Source organism: Rhinolophus ferrumequinum, chromosome 9 (assembly GCF_004115265.2).
Source record: "Rhinolophus ferrumequinum isolate MPI-CBG mRhiFer1 chromosome 9, mRhiFer1_v1.p, whole genome shotgun sequence".
Taxonomy (NCBI): Eukaryota; Metazoa; Chordata; class Mammalia; order Chiroptera; family Rhinolophidae; genus Rhinolophus; species Rhinolophus ferrumequinum.
Genome location: NC_046292.1, coordinates 33,470,952 through 33,488,764, shown reverse-complemented (window position 1 = coordinate 33,488,764; position 17,813 = coordinate 33,470,952). Strand labels below are relative to the sequence as shown.

At 37.9% G+C, this 17,813-nt stretch overlaps 2 protein-coding genes and 1 pseudogene across 2 annotated transcripts in view; 2 read left to right on the top strand and 1 right to left on the bottom strand.

Moving 5' to 3' along the window:
- CMPK1 (cytidine/uridine monophosphate kinase 1) overlaps window positions 1–838 on the bottom strand; it is a 29,291-nt gene extending 28,453 nt beyond the window's left edge. The window contains exon 1 of the mRNA XM_033114183.1: window positions 568–838. Within this exon, the coding sequence (XP_032970074.1) occupies window positions 568–738 (171 nt within the window). The 5' untranslated portion in view covers window positions 739–838. The remainder of the gene's footprint in view (window positions 1–567) is intronic.
- Window positions 839–945: 107 nt separating this feature from the next.
- The window catches only part of STIL (STIL centriolar assembly protein), a 53,249-nt gene continuing 36,381 nt past the window's right edge, over window positions 946–17,813 (top strand). Inside the window, 7 exon segments of the mRNA XM_033114182.1 lie at window positions 946–1,137; window positions 1,525–1,633; window positions 8,790–9,274; window positions 11,362–11,448; window positions 15,139–15,246; window positions 17,122–17,234; window positions 17,533–17,720. Of these exon segments, the coding sequence (XP_032970073.1) occupies window positions 11,405–11,448; window positions 15,139–15,246; window positions 17,122–17,234; window positions 17,533–17,720 (453 nt within the window). The 5' untranslated portion in view covers window positions 946–1,137; window positions 1,525–1,633; window positions 8,790–9,274; window positions 11,362–11,404.
- LOC117026924 (cellular nucleic acid-binding protein-like) lies at window positions 6,268–7,651 on the top strand (annotated as a pseudogene).

Here is a 17,813-nt window from a genome sequence, read left to right as displayed (position 1 = left end):
GGGGCCAGAAAGCGCTACTGGCAGATCACAGTCTGCCGGGGTTCCTTTCTGGGGTAAAAATCAGTTCAAGTTAGGAATTTAGAGAGACTGCGGGAAGGGGCAGAGAGGAAAATCCCGTCTCCCCTACAGGCAAGCAGCTGTGGGCGTACACCGCCTCTGACATAAATCTGTGCTCCTGCTGCCTTCACTCCACACCCAGCGACACACTGACCTCTGCGCGCTGGGGGCCCCCAGAGGCTGACCCTCTTGGGATACCTCTCCCAGCCCACTCTCTAGTCGAACTTGCTCCCCAAAATATAAGGAACAAGGGGCGCAGGAACAAAGCGACCCCAAACGGTCCCCCTTCATTCCTGGCGCCCTTGGAGGTGGGAAGTCATGGACTACCAGTCCCGACATGCTGCGCGCCGGCGGACCCTCGACCACCGCCACGCGGGCGACGCGATGGTCGCCGGGACTCGTAGTTCGTGGATCCGCGGCTCCAGGGGGCGCGGACGGCCGGACGCAACGGGACAGGTCGGCTCGGCGTCAGGTCAAGCCCAAGGAGCCTGCCAACTGCCCAGGCCTCACCTCGACGATGCGGGCGCACTGGGTCCCCTTGCCGGCGCCAGGACCGCCGAGGACAAACACAACCAGCGGCTTCATGAGGCGGTGAGGGCAGAGGAATAGCGGCCGGCGGGTCAGCAGCGGGAAGCTAAGGCCCAGGAGGTGCAGCAGCCGGAGGTCGCAACGGCTCAGCATACACCGGGTGTCGGCAGGACGATGAGGTAGCGGAGAGCAACCCGGCCGGCGGAGGCGCGGGGCGGGGCGGCAAGAAAGGGGCGGGCGCTCGCCGCGGCCCCGCCGCCGTGGCTGCCAAGGCGGCCGCGCCGCGGCCGGAAGGGGTGGGGCTTCCGCTGCTCGCTCGGCGGCGGTGCTTGGGCGCCCCCCATGCGAGGCCGCGCCCCCTCTCCTCCCAGCTCTTTTGCCGGCTCATTCTTCGTTCAGTCCGCAGGTCCTTTATTCTGCGCCTCCTTGTGTCAGGCCTGCGCTGGAGTCTGGGACGTGACACACGGGAGAGAAGAACCCATTGTCTCCGTTCACAAGGAGTTCAAATCCCAGCGGGGAGGCAGCGACCTGAACAAGTCAACACACGAATAAGTAAATAAATACAAACAGCAATATGAGCGTTGAAGGGGGAAAAAAAGAAATGACAAGGCATGGATGTAATTTGGGTAAGGTAGAGAAGACCAACGAAGAGGTGACATTTAAGCCGAGATATAAAGGTAGGAAAGAGCAAAACCAGGCAAAGACTGGGATACAGTGTCCCACAAAAACAGAAAAGTGTGTGCAAAATCCTTGAACAGGCTTGTGTTAGAGAAGACCAGTGAGACCAGAATTCTATGAATGAAGGAGAGAATGGAAGGTGGGTGAGTTAGGCTGGTAGCAGGTCATTCAGGCCCTTTGGTAATGGAAAGGAGTTTCGATTATATTCTAATTGCAATGGGAAGCCTTTTATAACTGCGTTTCCCTGCCCCCTGCATGAAGGAAAAGTCGTAAGAGAGAAGAAATGGAGCCTAAGGAATGAGTCTTGGTGAACACAGACCTTTAAAAGTTGGAGAGAGGAGGAGGACCCTGAAAAGGACGAGCCAGAAAGGTAGGAGGAAAACCAGAAGCATGTGGTGGTCCAAGCAAAGAGGAGAGTATTTGGGGTGGAATTGTGGTGATGTGATGTAGTTGGTGAATGTTGTGTTAAAAGCAGATGAGTACAGATAAATTGTATTTGGCAACAGGGAGACTTTAGACTTATGAACTCAAAGCAGATCACGCACTATGTTTAATTTGAAGCTAGATTGAAAGAAGAGTAGATAGGAGATGAGGAAACTGAAATGAAGACAATAGAATAAGGGGTCTCCCAGGAGAACTATGACCACAGTAGGTTGGGTACGTATAGTCCTGTACCCTGCCCATTTCTTTCTGCCAACCAGGCTACTAAGGAAAATACTAATGTGAAAAGATACTTTAAAAAGTGAAACACAGATACCCATTTCTGCCAAGGGAGTTATTTCCAGGAAGAACAAGGTTAGGCAAAAGAACAGTTTATTATTTATTGGCTGTTTGGGTCTGTCCTGGTTATCTATTGCTGTGTAACAACCCAACCCTCTAATTTAATGGCTTACAACAAGAAATGCTTGGTGTGGGAACCTCACCCCCTCCGCCTAACACAAATACATTTGGTGACCAGAAGAAGTGTTCAGTGTGAGTTGTACTGTAGTAGAGAGAGGAGACACGTGGAAGAGTTTTTCCAAAACATCTACCTTACTACACCAGGTAGTCATGTGCCCAGCCATGGAGACTAGGATTCATAAAAGACACCACGCTACTCTGATGCTTGAACATTTAATCCCTCTGCTTGTCCACAGTGAACGGTCTAACTTTTAGCACCTTGGTCCTAATTTCTCCCACCAAAATTCATTTTGTCTTAGCCTTATATAGGTGTTCCTACTCCTTGGAGGTTGTAGAGAAGCAATGAGTTCCACCCGGATGCAAACAACAGACGTTCAATAATAATATGCCTCAATAAATATATGTTGAATAAGTGGATGTCACCCAGTAAAGGGCAATTTCCTATCTAAACCCACAGATTGAATCCATAGATTAAATAAATTGGATGAATATCTACTATGTACCAGTCATTTCACTTAACATTACCTATTTTGTGATGATATTCAAACTTTTTAGTGATCAGTACAATCAGAATGTCTGTAGATTTCTGTGCCAGGATTTGCTGTGCCGGGCATCAGCCCTCCAATTATTGGATCATAGGAAGATCCTTGGTGTCCCAAGAGAGGGGTGGAGGGTACTCGAAGTGCTCAGGGGAGTAGCTATATACCAACTCATATGAAAATAATTCAATATTTTAACCACCAATCGAGTCTCACCAGTTGTGTGTTGGCTAAATATCAGCCTTGCCTTATAAAATCCTCATAATGTTGTTAGTACTGTACGTAGTGAAATTAGTACTGTCATTTTGCAGATGAAGAAACAAGGCCAGGAAGTGGAAATACTTTGTTCAAGACCACACAAACAGTAGATAGCAAAATGAATTTCAAACTCAGCATGAATGGCTTCAAAATCTGCATTCTTTCTCTACAGTATTGACACCTTATGAGATTAAAAAGTTCCATACTCACAAAATCCCTTCAAAGTAAGTTCTGTTACAGATGAGAACACTGATCTCAGAAAGTGTGTAACAAGAGCTATCCTCAAAACTCACTCCTACCCATATGTGTTTGTTTATCATCAAGTACATTAGGTCTTTTGGGCATATATTCAGTGCATACTATTCCCAGGGTATAGTTAATTTCCTACTGAACTCTCTAGGGGCTTCAGAAATAGAAACTTGTCACCATTTATTTGTCCTCTTTATTATAATTGCCCATAGGAGATAGATCATCTGTTTCCACACTTTCATTTTCCCATTCTTGATCATGTCTCTTGGCTGGTATGTGCTATTCATTTTTTAGGATTCAGCTCAGATTTTATCTCCTCCAGGAAGCTCTCTAAATTCCGAAGACTGGGTTAGGTGCCCCCCGTTTGTGCTTCTACCCCCCCACACACTTATTCCGTCCCTTGTTTACTTCTGTTGTAGCACTGTGTGTGTATTGTGTATATCCATACTAGATTTAGAGTTCCTTGAATACAGACAACGTATTATTGTTACAACATGATTCACTCTTTTAAGGAAACTCCAAAGTTTTTGGAAGATTTAGCCTGAATCATGATGAAATAGAAAATCTGAACAGATTACTAGCAAACAGATTGAATCAGTAATCAAAAACCTCCCAACAAAATCCAGGACCAGATGTCTTCACTGGTGAATTCTACCAAATATTCAAAGAAGAATTAATACCAGTTTCTCCAAAAAAATAGAAGAAGGGGGAACTCTTCCAAATCATTTTATGAGGGCAGCATTACCCTGATACCAAAACTAGTCAAGGATGCCACAACAAAAGAAAATTACAGGCTAATATCCCTGATGAACATAAATACAAAAATCTTCAACAAAGTATTAGCAAACCAAATTCAACAATACATTAAAAGGATCATATAACATAATCTACTACCTTTATTCCACATAGTATTGGAAGTCCTAGCCAGAACAATTAGGCAAGAAAAGAAATAGGCATCCAAACTGGAAAGGAAGAAGTAAAACTGTCACCATTTGCAGATGACATGATTATTATATATAGAAAATGTTAAAGATTCCATCAAAAAACTGTTAGAACTAATAAATTCAGTCAAGTTGCAACCCCAAATCAATACACAAAATCAATACACAAATCAATACACAAAAATCTGTTGCAAACTATCAGAAGAGAAATTAAGAAAACAATCCCATTTACAATTGCATCAAAAAGAATAAAATACCTAGGAATAAATTTCACCAAGGAGGTGAAAGATCTATATATTGAAAACTATAAGACATTAATGAAAGAAATTGAAGAAGACACAAATAAATAGAAAGATATTCTGTGTTCATGGACTGTAAGAATATTGTTAAAATGTCCATACTACCCAAGGCAATATACAGATTCAATATATAGGGATTTTTATATAATCCCTATTAAAATTCCAATGGTATTTTTCACAGAAATAGAACAAACAATCCTAAAATTTGTGTGGAACCACAAAAGACCTCAAATAGCCAAAGCAGTCTTGAGAAAAAAGAACAAAGCAGGAGGCATCATGCTGCCTGATTTTAAATTATATTACAAAGTTATAGTAATTAAAACAGTATGGTGTTGTCCTAAAAACAAACACATAGATCAATGGAACAGAATAGAGAGCACAGAAATAAACCCATGTAGATATGGTCAATTAACTTATGACAAAGGAGCTAGTTTGCTTGAATGCAAAATCAGGATGATGGTACATTTGCAAATACTTTCAGAGAATTCACTGGTATGTGTTGATTATTCTCTTCATTCCAAACAATCCAAGCTTTGAAAAATAAGTCAACATAACATATAAATTATTATTACCTCTAACAAAAGGTTTAAGAATCTTACAGGAATTTTGATTAAATTGACAGATTAGCAATCCCCTTAAAAATTTGATGTTTCTTAAAAGTGAAGCTATCATTGTTTTTAAAAAGCAGTAGTCCAGCTTAGTTCAGAAGTGTAAATAAAGGAAGGGAAAGCTGGGTGCTTGGAGAAATGTAGTAAATAAGTAACAGAACTGATAACTGATTCCAACTTCCCTGTTCCTGGTGGTAACAATAGCTCTTTAATTCCCACAGCCAGCCTATTAGCAGGCATGTCAACATTTATAATACTGAACACTTAGCTGGTCTAATCATAAAGACCATGTCACAGGGATTGAAAGGGAAAAAGTGAAAATGAAGACAACTGGTATGTTAGGATGCAGAACTTGGATGAATTTCCCCCTTTACAGTATTTTTCTTGTTATACTATTGTTTGTGCAACAAACTCATACATTTTCAAAAAGTATGACATACTGGAAGTCGTTCTGTGAAGAAAATTAAAGTATTGGCAAATTTGAAAAATAAGACTGGTAGCTTTTCTCTGTTAGAGCCAATAACCACAGCAATTCCATAGTGTCCTGAAATGACACAAATATATATAAACAGGGATTAAAGAATAGCATACTATATATTCAGTCTATTTAAACTGGCCTGCAATCTAACAATAATTCATATTTGTTTTGGATAATTACCTCTTCTTACCCCACCTATAACATTGTGCCTTCCTTGTTCTGTGCTTGTCATGTTCTTCCAATTGTCCATACCATTTAGCACAAAACTTAGTGTGTAGTAGGTCCTTGGTATAGCATTTGTAGATTTTATTTCACTAAGCTTATTTTCTTTCTAATTTATCAAATCAGTTCCCTAATCTCTATGAATGTGTTGCTCATTTATTAACACTGTCCATTGTTAATACACCTGGCCTAATAATAACATATGGGCAGCTTTTAATTAACTTTCATACTCATTATGCTTTCAGTCTTTTTTATGATAATATACAATATACAAAAGAGGAAAATCAATCTTAAACAGCAGAATTGGGGCCAAATCACCAAAGCCAATGCTTGTTACAGCAAAGGGCTAGGGAATAAGTGCTTTAGGCACCTCCAAGCTATACTAAATATAAAGCTGAGTCATTCCAATCCTAAAATAAAGATTACTTTTCATTCAATTAAAAAAGTATCTACTTGGTCGAGTCTCTGCCTCTTTGTGCCCTCTCAGACACTTAAGATCTGACTGCAGCCATGAGCAGCAATGAGTGCTTCAGGTGTGAACAATGTGGCCATTGGGCCTGGGAATGTCCTCCTAGTGGAGGCCATGATCAAAGACTAAGAAGCCGTGGCAGAGGTGGTTTTATCTCGGATAGAGCTTTCCCATTTGTTTCATCTTCTCTTCCAGTCATCTGTTACCACTGTGGTGAGTCTGGCCATCTTGCCAAGGACTGTGATCTTCAGGAGGATGCCTGCTATAATTGCAGTAGAGGTGGCTACATTGCCAGGATTGCAAGAAGCCCAAGAGCAATACTGTTACAACTGTGGCAAACCAGCCATCTGGCTCGTGGCTGCAGATGAGCAGATGAACGGAAATACTATTGTGGATAATTTGGACACATTAGAAAAGACTGCACCAAAGTTAAGTGCTATAGGAGTAGTGAAACTGGTCATGTAGCCATCAAACTGCAGCAATGTAAGTGAAGTCAGTTTGTGGTTATTGCTGTGGTTAGTCAGGGCACCTTGCACAGGAATTGAGGCCACTGGCCTTAATTCTTTTCCTTTGTTGCCCCTCCTTTTCCTGATTGATGGTTATATTATTTTCTCTGAACACTCTTGTCTGGCCAAAGGTTGGCAGATAGAGGCTACGCCCATACCACTGAGCTTTACTTGCTGTGTAAAAGGAAGAAAGGGGTGGGGAAAAAATCGACTTTCTGCATTTCACTACGAAAAAAATTTGTTTAATTTGGTAGAGGTGTTACGTATAATGCTTTGTTAAAGAACCATGTTTCAGCGCCAGTGCTGAATAGGGAATGATGAATGGGAAGAGTTGAGTGAAACCAGTAAGCCCATTCTAGGTTTCTTGACTATGTACCCATGTAGGAGGTAAAAACCAATTCTGGAAGTCTCTGTGAGCTTCCATAAACAATTTTAATTTTAGCATAGTGATGGCCTTGGATTGTCTGACCTCAGTAGCTATCAAATAACATCAAGTAACATCTGTATCATACCCTACATAGAACATACAGTTTGAGTGGGAGTAAACAAAATAAAAAGACAAACATATTTGTTGATGTCTATGTGAGAAAAATCCAGATAAAAGCCTAAATAGGAACAACTTCACAGCATTGATGCTGGATATGCAGATGGTGATGGCGAGGATTTAGAACACATTTGTTTTTGTTTTTGTTTTTTACAAAGACTAAATCTAAAACCCATGTATGCTCAGAGTTAGCATAATTTGGAATTATTCAGGAATTGCAGAGAAATGCATTTTCACAGAAATTAAAATGTTATTGTTGTATACTGTATCACTTAAGATAACTGTTTCCTTTGCTGTAATAGTTTTTAAAAGTCAGATGGAAAAAGCAACTTAAGTCCTAGAAAATAGAAATGTAACTTTAAACTATCCAATGAAGCTGGAGGAGGAAGGAGGAAAAAATACCGTGTTTCCCCGAAAATAAGACCTAGCAGAACCATCAACTCTAAAGCATCTTCTGGAGCAAATATTAATATAAGACCTGGTCTTATTTTACTATAAGACCGGGTATAATATAATTAATATATTAATTATATTACATATAGTCTTATATTAATTTTTGCTCCAAGACACATTAGAGCTGATTGTCTGGCTAGGTCTTATTTTCAGGGGAACACCGTATCTACTCTATGCATAGTATAAATGTATATCTTGCTTGTAAGTCCAGTGGTAATAAATTGTTTAAAGTTCTTTTTGGTATTTGAGTTATTAAGCAAAAAAAGATATTTTATTGTTGTTAAAAATTAGCTCCTCTAACTACTTCAACTCTCCTTTTGCCCCTTTTTTCTTTTTAACAGACTATATTTTTTTAGAAGTTTTAGATTTACAGAAAAATTGAGAACATAGTACAGAGTTCCCATATACTCCACAGTTTTCCCTGTTAACATCTTATATTTAGTATGGTACATTTGTTACAATTAATGAACCAATACTGGTACATTAATTAAAGTCCATAGTTTATTTAGATTTTCTTCTTTTAACCTAGTGTCATTTTTCTGTTCCATGGTCCTATTCACGATACCGCATTACATTAGATTGTTATATCTCTTTATGTTCCTCTTGGCTAACTTCTTAGATTTTCCTTATTTTTGATAACTTTTACAGTTTTGAGCAGTTCAGACCTTAAGACACTCCCACACTCCCATATCGCTCAGGAAACTACCAAAAGTAGAATCTAGAGGAAGGTGAGTGGCATTTCAAATCCTGACTCTGCACTAACTAGCTGTGTGATATTTTTAAGTTTCCTTCCTTGTTGAATAGGGATAATACTTCTCTACTTTGGCTGTTAGGACAATCATATAAGATAATGGCAGAGAAGGCCCAATTACCAACATTAGTTGTGGAGATAACTATAAATTATCACGCCAAAATTAAACCGTATGCCATATATATGTGTATATATATATATATATATGAAGAAAATTTTTAAAAAATGTTTATGTTATTGAAAAAAGAGGACGCTTCTTAGGAAAAAACTGGAAGAAATCTAACTTTCCTTCCCTTTTGGCCGTTCAAGTAAAGGGTTTCACCCGTTTCTAGCCGTGGAGCAACCAGGAGAGCACTTCACGCTTCTGCCATCCTCCCAGACTGGGTTTCTCTTTGCGCGTGTGCAAGGCCCGCCCCACCCCGGAAGTTAACCGTTGTCGAAAAATCAAGTATTTAAATCCTCCGGATTCTGATCCCGGAGCGCCAGTGGCGCACTCATTTCTTCAAGGAGGCTTGGAATTGGTCGAGCGCTGGACCGATGCAGGGCGCTGATTGGCTGGCGCAACAGCACGTCGCAGAGACAGTGCGTGACTCCTGCTACCCCGCCCCTGTTTCCTGATGGGTCGGGTTTCTGACCAGTCAGCTGGCGCGGCGCGAGCTTCGGTTTCACGGGCTTGTGTTTGCCGCCTTTGTTCCCGCGACCCTAACGTCCCAGGGCGGAGTTGGCGGAGGCGCTGCTTGGAGCCGATCTGTGTTCCTGCCCACCAAACAGACCGCGGCTCGGTAGAGATTGTGGTGAGTGGGACTTTGTGTTTCGATTTCCACTGAGAGGCAGCAGCGGGGCCCGGGAAAGGACGGTGAGCAACATTCAGGGCCTTGTAGTGGGTTCAGCGCCCCGGAAGCCTGGGCTAATGACGTAAAGGGGAACTAGTGGGAGCCACAAATTTCTTGGACGTCATTTTTGCGTATGTATGCGAAAGAGGTTTTCAGTCAATAACGTGCCATTTATAGTTTTCACTGTAAATATTTGTTGAAGATTGAAACCCTGTATGCTCGTTCTTGCATTCCTCACATTATCTAGCTCAGATAGCTACATAGTAGGAGATCAGTTAATGTTTGAAGTTAGTGGTCTACTGTAAGTAATGTGAAAATGCTGTGTATGAACACAGGCGGTAGTAACATCACCCTTGTATCTAGGAAATGGTTTCATAGAGGAAGTGACATTCGAGTTGGATTGTGAAGGATGATGTGGGTATTCCAAGTGAAGGGTACAAACTGTGCAAAGATACTCAAACTCGGGGAATGCAAGTAGTTCATTTTGATTCGAATGTAGGATGAGTAGATAAGGGATAAATAAGGTTGGATAATAGGGTGGGGCCAGATTGTGATGGTTTTTTATTCTGTATGTAAAGAAGAGCCATCAACTTTTTAAGCAGGAGAATAATTACATCAGATTTATATAGAAATACCCTGCTAGCAGCACTGTGGGGACTTTTCACTAAATCTGGTGAGAGTTGATGAAGTAGAGAACTAAGGTAGTGGAGATGGAAAGAGAATTTTTATGGGGCAAGAGGGAAGGAGAGGTAAGGATCACTTGTTGGTTTCCATTTGATACACAATGATGCCATTATCCAAGGAGAATATGTTTTGCTAGGTATAGGTATTGTGTGCTTTTAGTTTCACTAGTTTTAATTGCTTGCATGATACTGTCAGAATAAACTGTTTCACGTGTATTGTTTTAAAATGGGAAATGGATCAACATTATCTTTTTACCCTAAGGCATGAAGGAAGAAGAGACATATATGGAGTTTTAAGACTTCTGTTTAATGAAGAAAAATGGCACTTTATATACCAACTAGAGTTACAGTTATCAAGCTGAATACCATTACCCATGACAACCAGGTGGCAGAGAAGGGCTTTAGAGTTTTAAACCTGCATCCATAGAACTTGCATGAAGTCCAGGTATCTCCAAGAGGAACTTTTTAGTCAAGTTTACAAGGGCACTTTCAGTAGGATTTTGTTCTTGTAAATATTTTCAGCCTCTGACTATCTAAAAATCTTTTCTGAATTAATGCACCTGCATTAATAACTCTTTCCTCCCTTATCTTACTTCAGACAATCCTTTTTTGATAGAATTGAAATGGAATGTACAGGGCTTAAAGAACTTGATATAGGAAATACTGAACGATAAAGAAAGGACTTCGCGGTCTGTATTTTGCTTTGATAATATTTAGATGGAGACAGCCAGCGGGCAATTAGAAATATGCGTTTTAAACTCAGAAGAGAGGTGGAAGCTGAAAGTTTGCTGTGTACAGATGGGTGCAGAAGCAATGGGAGTGGATAAGAATACCTAGAGGAGGGCACGTGGAGCCAAAAACAGACCACTGATTTTGCACTGATACAAGTCAGTTTGTGGGGATGCAGTGTTTATCTTCCATCTTCACAAGGTTAAAGATTCGTTGACTTCATTATAGACCCAATAAATATCTAGTCTCAATTGTTCCTATTTGCTGCTTTGTGGTTTTTTGAATATTATGGGGCATTTGGTAAAAATCTCATATATTAAATACTACCTGCCTTACCCAGCTCATTTAATTGATACAGTGATCTTGGGGGCTGAATCTGTGCTTTCCTTAATGAATAGATACATTGGTAGGTTTTGCTGCCAAGAATAAATGTTAACAATAATTTTTAGGCACAGTAGCTATAAAGTATGAAAATGATCAGAACCCACATCCATTTTATCTTATTAATCTATAGATAAAGAAACTTTATATAACCTAATTTGTCTGTAATTTGTTAATATGTGGTTAAATCATGTTTCTTATTTATTGTGTTTTACCACAAAAAATATTATTTACCAGTAATATTTTTGTCTTTAGGATACTGAGCATTTGAAATTGAATAAATCATTCACCAACTATCATGGAGACTCCGTATCCTCTTGCAGGACCCCAGATGAATACCAGGTATAGAAATATTTTTATAAATTTTTTTTTCACAGTTGCTTACATAACTTGGGAAGGTAGATTGGAATAGGAGAAAAAAACTTTAGAATTAGGAAAATCTGCGTCCATATCGCAGCTCTCCCACTTATTAGGTGAGTGACCTTGATCAAGTTAATTAACGTCTCTAAGCCTCAGTTTCCTCATCTCTAAATTGGGGATAGTAATGTATTTAATAGAAGATTATTTTGAAGGGTTAAGTAAGATTACTAAACTAAAGGGTCTGGTACATAGTAGGCACTCAGTGGTAAATTTTAGTCTTATTTCCTCATTCCCTTATTTTAGTTTCATAGGGAATCGTTTTATTGATAGAAAATAGTACTTGAACTCTTAAGGCTAAAAATTATATACATATTTATTTACATCTGAGACAACTTGGAAAGTGGTTGGGTTGATTGGGTTCCTTCTTTCTTCTAAACTAATTCCTTGATGGGAAAAATTTCACATTCGATATGCCAAGTATCCTTAAGTGTCCCTAAGTCTTTTCTTATGCAGAGTAGGAAGGAGGAGCTTGCCACCTGTCTCCTAATTTTCTCAGTCTGTCAGTACTATGGGAACCAGGCAAATTGGCTTGTGTTGTCTCTTTGGATCATTTCTTATTCTCCTTTTTCCCCTAGGGAAGAACAATTAATGCTGACATGTGAAATTTTTTTTTTTTTCTGAATTAGAATTGCATCCATGAGTTACCTTTATTCTCTGTATTGTTTTCTTTGTGCCAGATGTTCTTGATGAAGACAATGGGAAACATGACCCAAAGAGGCTATCATATTTCTTTTGCTTAATTTTGGCCCTTCTGTTCTACTGCCACCTCTTATTCTTTGAAAATTTGTCAACTTCTGTTCTTCTCTTTTCAAATTTATTATTGGGTCAAATTTATTCCTGACATTCTAGGTAGGATAATATACATTACACCCATGTGATTTAAACTGATTATTGCTGGTATATTCAATTCTAGTTTTTTGTTTGTTTTACTCATATTTTTTACTCTAGTTTTTTGTTTTGTTTTTTTTAACTGAAACCTTGGGTTTTCAGTAATATATAGGCTTTAGGGCAGCAATTCTGAATTATTTGGGGGTTACAGAATGCTTTGAGTATCTGATAGCCATGAATCTCATTTCCTAAGAAAAAGCACTTATATACATACATGAAAATTTTTACATCCAATTTAAGGGTGTTTATGTCTCCCCTGCCTCCAAAGTCTACCTGTATACCTTAGAATAAGAAAAAGACTAGTAACAGCATTTATTGAAATCTTGCTGTGCCAGGTGTGTTGCATGCATTATTTATTTATTTGTTTATTTTAAGTGTGTTTTTCCAGGACCCTTCAACTCCAAGTCAAGTAGTTGTTTCAACCTAGTTGTGGAGGGCGCAGCTCACAGTGGCCCATGTGGGGATCAAACTGGCAACCTTGTTAAGAGCACCACGCTCTAACCAACTGAACTAACTGGCTGGCCCCCTGCATTATTCTTAATTAACCTTCACAACACCTATGATATATAAATACTACTATTATCCCTCTCTTTTTTTTGAAATGAGGAAACTGTAGCATAGAGTGATTAACCAACAGAAAGTTATTCAGTTGTTAAGTGGTATAGCCAGGATTTAAACCTGTATGACTTCTATTCTATACTGCAAGGAAGTAAACCTGAAGTAGTGTAGGTTGGATTTTAAAGGTATTATGGCCTACTGAGAGCACAAAGAAACAGCTAACACTGAGCACTTAAAATAAACCAGGAATTTTTTAAAGCACTTTACATATATTGACTCATTTAATATTCATTATAACTACCCAGAGATGCTGATATGATCCCGTTTAATAGATGAGGAAACTGAGGTACAGAAACATTAACTTGATTAAGGTCACATGACTAGCAAATTGAAACCAGGTTTCAAACCTAAACAGTTGATCTCCAGATTTTTTGCTTTTAATCCCTGCACCATGCTGCCTCTCACCAATTGGTAAATGACAAATATATTAGACATAGAGACATAGATAAACTGCCAGTTTGTCACTCACTAGCTTTGTGACCTTGACCAAATTTCTTAGTCTCAGACTATGTCCTTATTTCAAAACAGGGAGATTAAAAATTCCTTCCTATAGGGGGCGTCCGATTAGCTCAGTTGTTTAGAGCACAGTGCTCTTAATAACAAGATTGCCAGTTCAATCCCCGACATAGAGACATAGATAAACTGCCAGTTTGTCACTCACTAGCTTTGTGACCTTGACCAAATTTCTTAGTCTCAGACTATGTCCTTATTTCAAAACAGGGAGATTAAAAATTCCTTCCTATAGGGAGCGTCCGATTAGCTCAGTTGTTTAGAGCACAGTGCTCTTAACAACAAGATTGCCAGTTCAATCCCTGCATGGGCCACTGTGAGCTGCGCCCTCTTCAACTAGATTGAAACAACTACTTGACTTGGAGCTGATGGGTCCTGGAAAAAAACACTTAAAATAAAATTTTAAAAAAGGTTAAAAAAAAAAGAATTCCTCCTATAGATATGAGCTCAAATTAGACAAGGATTTGAAAGCCCACAGCTAGGAATGTGATAGAGCCAGAATTTGAACCCAAGCTCTAAAGCACTACACCATTGAGCTTCTAGAAGTATAAACTATGAAATTAGCTCCACTCAGATTCAAATCCCAGCTCTGCTACTTAATTGCTGTGTGAAGTTAGGAAAGTTGTAGTTTGTTATCTGTAAAGTAGAAAAGTGTTTCTGCATCAGTTTTTGTGAGAAATACTGTGTATGTAAAGAGCTCAGTAGAATGCCTCATACATAGGTGATCAGTAACCTGGAGCTAGTGTTTTAGTTGAGAAACTAAATCAGATGATACGTGAAAATAAGCTATAGAACAAGGTATTCTTAGTGCATGATGTGATAAATGTTCTTCCAGTTCAACTATTTAACAATGCCACCATGTAAGTACATGGTTGTAGGTAGCTCACTGTCAGAGCTTTCTTGCTTTAATTATATGCAACTCTGGCTAATATTTTCTCCTCAGTCCTTTTCATTGTTTTTTTTTCTTATTGTGGTTTTCTCATGTTACTCACTTATGTAAATAAAAAACTTTGTGATGGTACCTTATATGATTTAATATTGAAACCTTTACACTGCTCCTAGAATCTTTGTTGAGAATTATTTATAAGATGTCCTTTTTATGCTTCAATAATTAAACTTATGTGATAGGTCCCAAGATACCAATTTTGGAAATACTGAAAAATGAAGACTATTAAAGTTTTTGTGCTTTTCAAAACAATTATCTAGAAATTAGTTCTGAGTGATAGATTTTAGTTTTAAATTTAGATGTAAGTCCATGGTTTATACTCGTTTTTCTGTTACTTAAAGAGGATTTTATAGGATTACTATTCCAGTTTTTTTAAAAAAAAAACTTGTGTGTATATAAATTTATGTATGCATAAGGAAAAAAGGACAGGAAAAAATTGTACCTAAATTTTGAGTGCTTATTCTCTTGATAGTAAAGTTACAAGTGATTTTTTTCTTTTATTTTTAAAAAGCATTTTCAACACTTCTAAAATTGCAAAAGTAATCTGAAAAGCTCCATCATTTAAAGTTAAACTATTGCTTATAAAATTTCTGCTAAGTTTGCTTTTCATTGTGCTTTGATTTGTTGTTTTTTGTTTTTTTTTTTTTAAGGTTTCCTTCAAGCAGGATGGTACCTTTTTACTTTCCTCCATCAAAATGTGCACTTTGGAACCCAATGCCAATTGGAGATTTCATCTACTTACATCTTAATTACTACAGGTATAAGATGTTTCTCTTTTTAAATCAAACCAGTATAAACAGGAATCAAAAGAACGTATAAGGCAAAATTGATTGCTATGATTATTTATTTTTTTTTTTTGCTTTTCTATTCAGAATCTTCCCTCAGACAAACTAATCCCTTCTGCTGCTTCTTAAATCTGTTCCTCATGCTTTTGAGAAATAATCTTACTTTCACAGTTAAAATATTCTGTAAACCTAAAGTTCTAAGTATTATAAGACTTCAAAAGAGATAAAAATAATAAAAATTGAAAGGGTTTTTCATGCTTCGATATGATGTTTTTATAGAGCATTGAGAAGATTGAACTGATTTTGAGTGAAGACCATAGAAGGAATATAAAATATTATGGTTATGCCAGACATAGAAATTTCTGTCTTGAAAGAAAGACATAGAAACTTAGGCTTAAAGTAATAGAAAATAAAGATGCATTGAGATTTTTTTATATGAGAGAGTTACTTGTTAAAAGTGGAATTCTAAGAATGGATCATAGTGGGGAGAGCCTAGAGTCAGCCTAGCTGCAAGATGGTTTTCTGTAATCTAAGAAACAAGATTTATGCCATAGTGGTTTAAGGTGCTATAACTGGAGTCAGACTGCCTACAGGGTCAAATCTGATTCTACCACTTCTTATTTATGTGACCTCAGTAAAAGAGCCAAGGATCAGTTTCCTTATTTATAAAATAAGATAATGATACTTATTTCATAGTACTCTTTCTTGTGAGGATTATGAGACAGACTATAAAGTAGCAGTTGGCACAGTACCTGGAGCAAAGTGTTAAACGGTAGCTACTATAAGGGCTTAGATCAGTGTAGCATTATAGGGATCAAAAGGAAAATGAAACAAGGTGCTTTTTGAAGAAACAATTGATAGCATTTGATGATCTGAATAGAGGGACTAAAGGAAAGATACAAGTCAAAAAGTATTTAAATTCTAAACCAGTTGGCAGAGAAAGGTGATATCATTGATAGAAACAGAGTCTTGTAGAAGTTCAACTATTAGGTTGGTGCAAAAGTAATTGTGGTTTAAAAAGTTAAAAACAATTGCAAAACTGCAATTACTTTTGCACCAACCTAATAATATTTGTCATACTTGTTCATTCTTTTCTCCATGTCTCTTAAACTATCTTTTGTATTTCCTATTGTTATTTTTCGGTGCCATCTATTTTGTTTGTTTAGGTTTTTTAAATGTGGAGTTTAGGTTTTTTAAATGTGGAAGTATACTGTATATATGAAAGATTGTTTATAACATATTTGCACAGCTTATAGAATAATAATAAACATTTGTGTACCTATTCCCAGTTAATTATATAATCCATTGAGTTTTTTATTGATTATATTTTTTAATTCTACAATTTTTCCTGGTTCTTTTTCAACTTTGCCTATTCTTTTTCAATCGTATCTTGTTCCTTGCTCATACTTTAAGAGTCGCTTTTATATTTCTTTAAACATTTGAATCATTTATTTATATTCTCTATTCATTAATGCTAGTATCTGAAGTCCATAGACAATATGTAAACAAATGGGTATGATTATTTCAATCAAACTTTATTTACAAAAACAATAGGCTGGACTCATACTTTCTCGATTCCTGCTCTGGTTCATAAAATGAAGCACATGGCCTGGAGAACAACGATAACTTCAGTATCTGCCTATTGTAGTGCTGGTTTCCAAGCAGCTCTCCCTACTCCCCTAAGTCCCCCCCTCCCCCACCACCACCACCTTTGACTTTAGGAGTTCCCGACAATAGTCTTTGTACATTTAAAAAGATGTGTGTTATATTTTGGCAGCATTTCATGGCAGGAAGATTTTTTTAGGATGTTGATCCACTAGATTTCTAAAAACTATTTTTATTTTTCAGAAATCCAAAGGTTGTGGTAACTGAAAAGATCATCCGACTTGCTTGTCGTCATGCTAAACAGAATCAAATAAACACATCATGCTTTTTACTTGGTTCTCTCACAGTAGATGAAGGTAATACACTTAAAAACTACTTTTATGCCTATAAAGAACTTATGTTTACCGAGTCAGCCAATTATTGTAATATACTTTGTGCTAATTTTCTTTGCTGTCTACCAAGGTTATGAAGATGTGTAAAACTTGCCATTACCCATTACAGGCTTCGCAGTCTGGTCAGGTGGAAGAATGTATATTCAAGTCATTTAGTATACTTTAGTAGGAACACAATGTTTTGCTATAACGTATACTTGCTTGGTTGATTTCACATTTTTAATTAGCATGCTACATAATAACTGCTATTTTTGATATTCAGATGAAGAAAGTGTGATATTGACAGTAGATCGTTTTGATCCTGGTCGAGAAGTACCTGAATGCTTAGAAAGAACACCTACTGCTTCTCTTCCTGGGGACTTTGTGATTCCATGCAAAGTTCATACTCAAGGACTCTGTTCAAGAGAAGTAATAGTTCATAATGCAGATGACTTCAGTTCAGCTTTTAAGGTGAGATTTGTTGATAACTTAATTATTCTTAATTCAGTACAAGAATCAAACTGTACTATGTAGTATTTTAATAAACACATATTTAATAAGTAA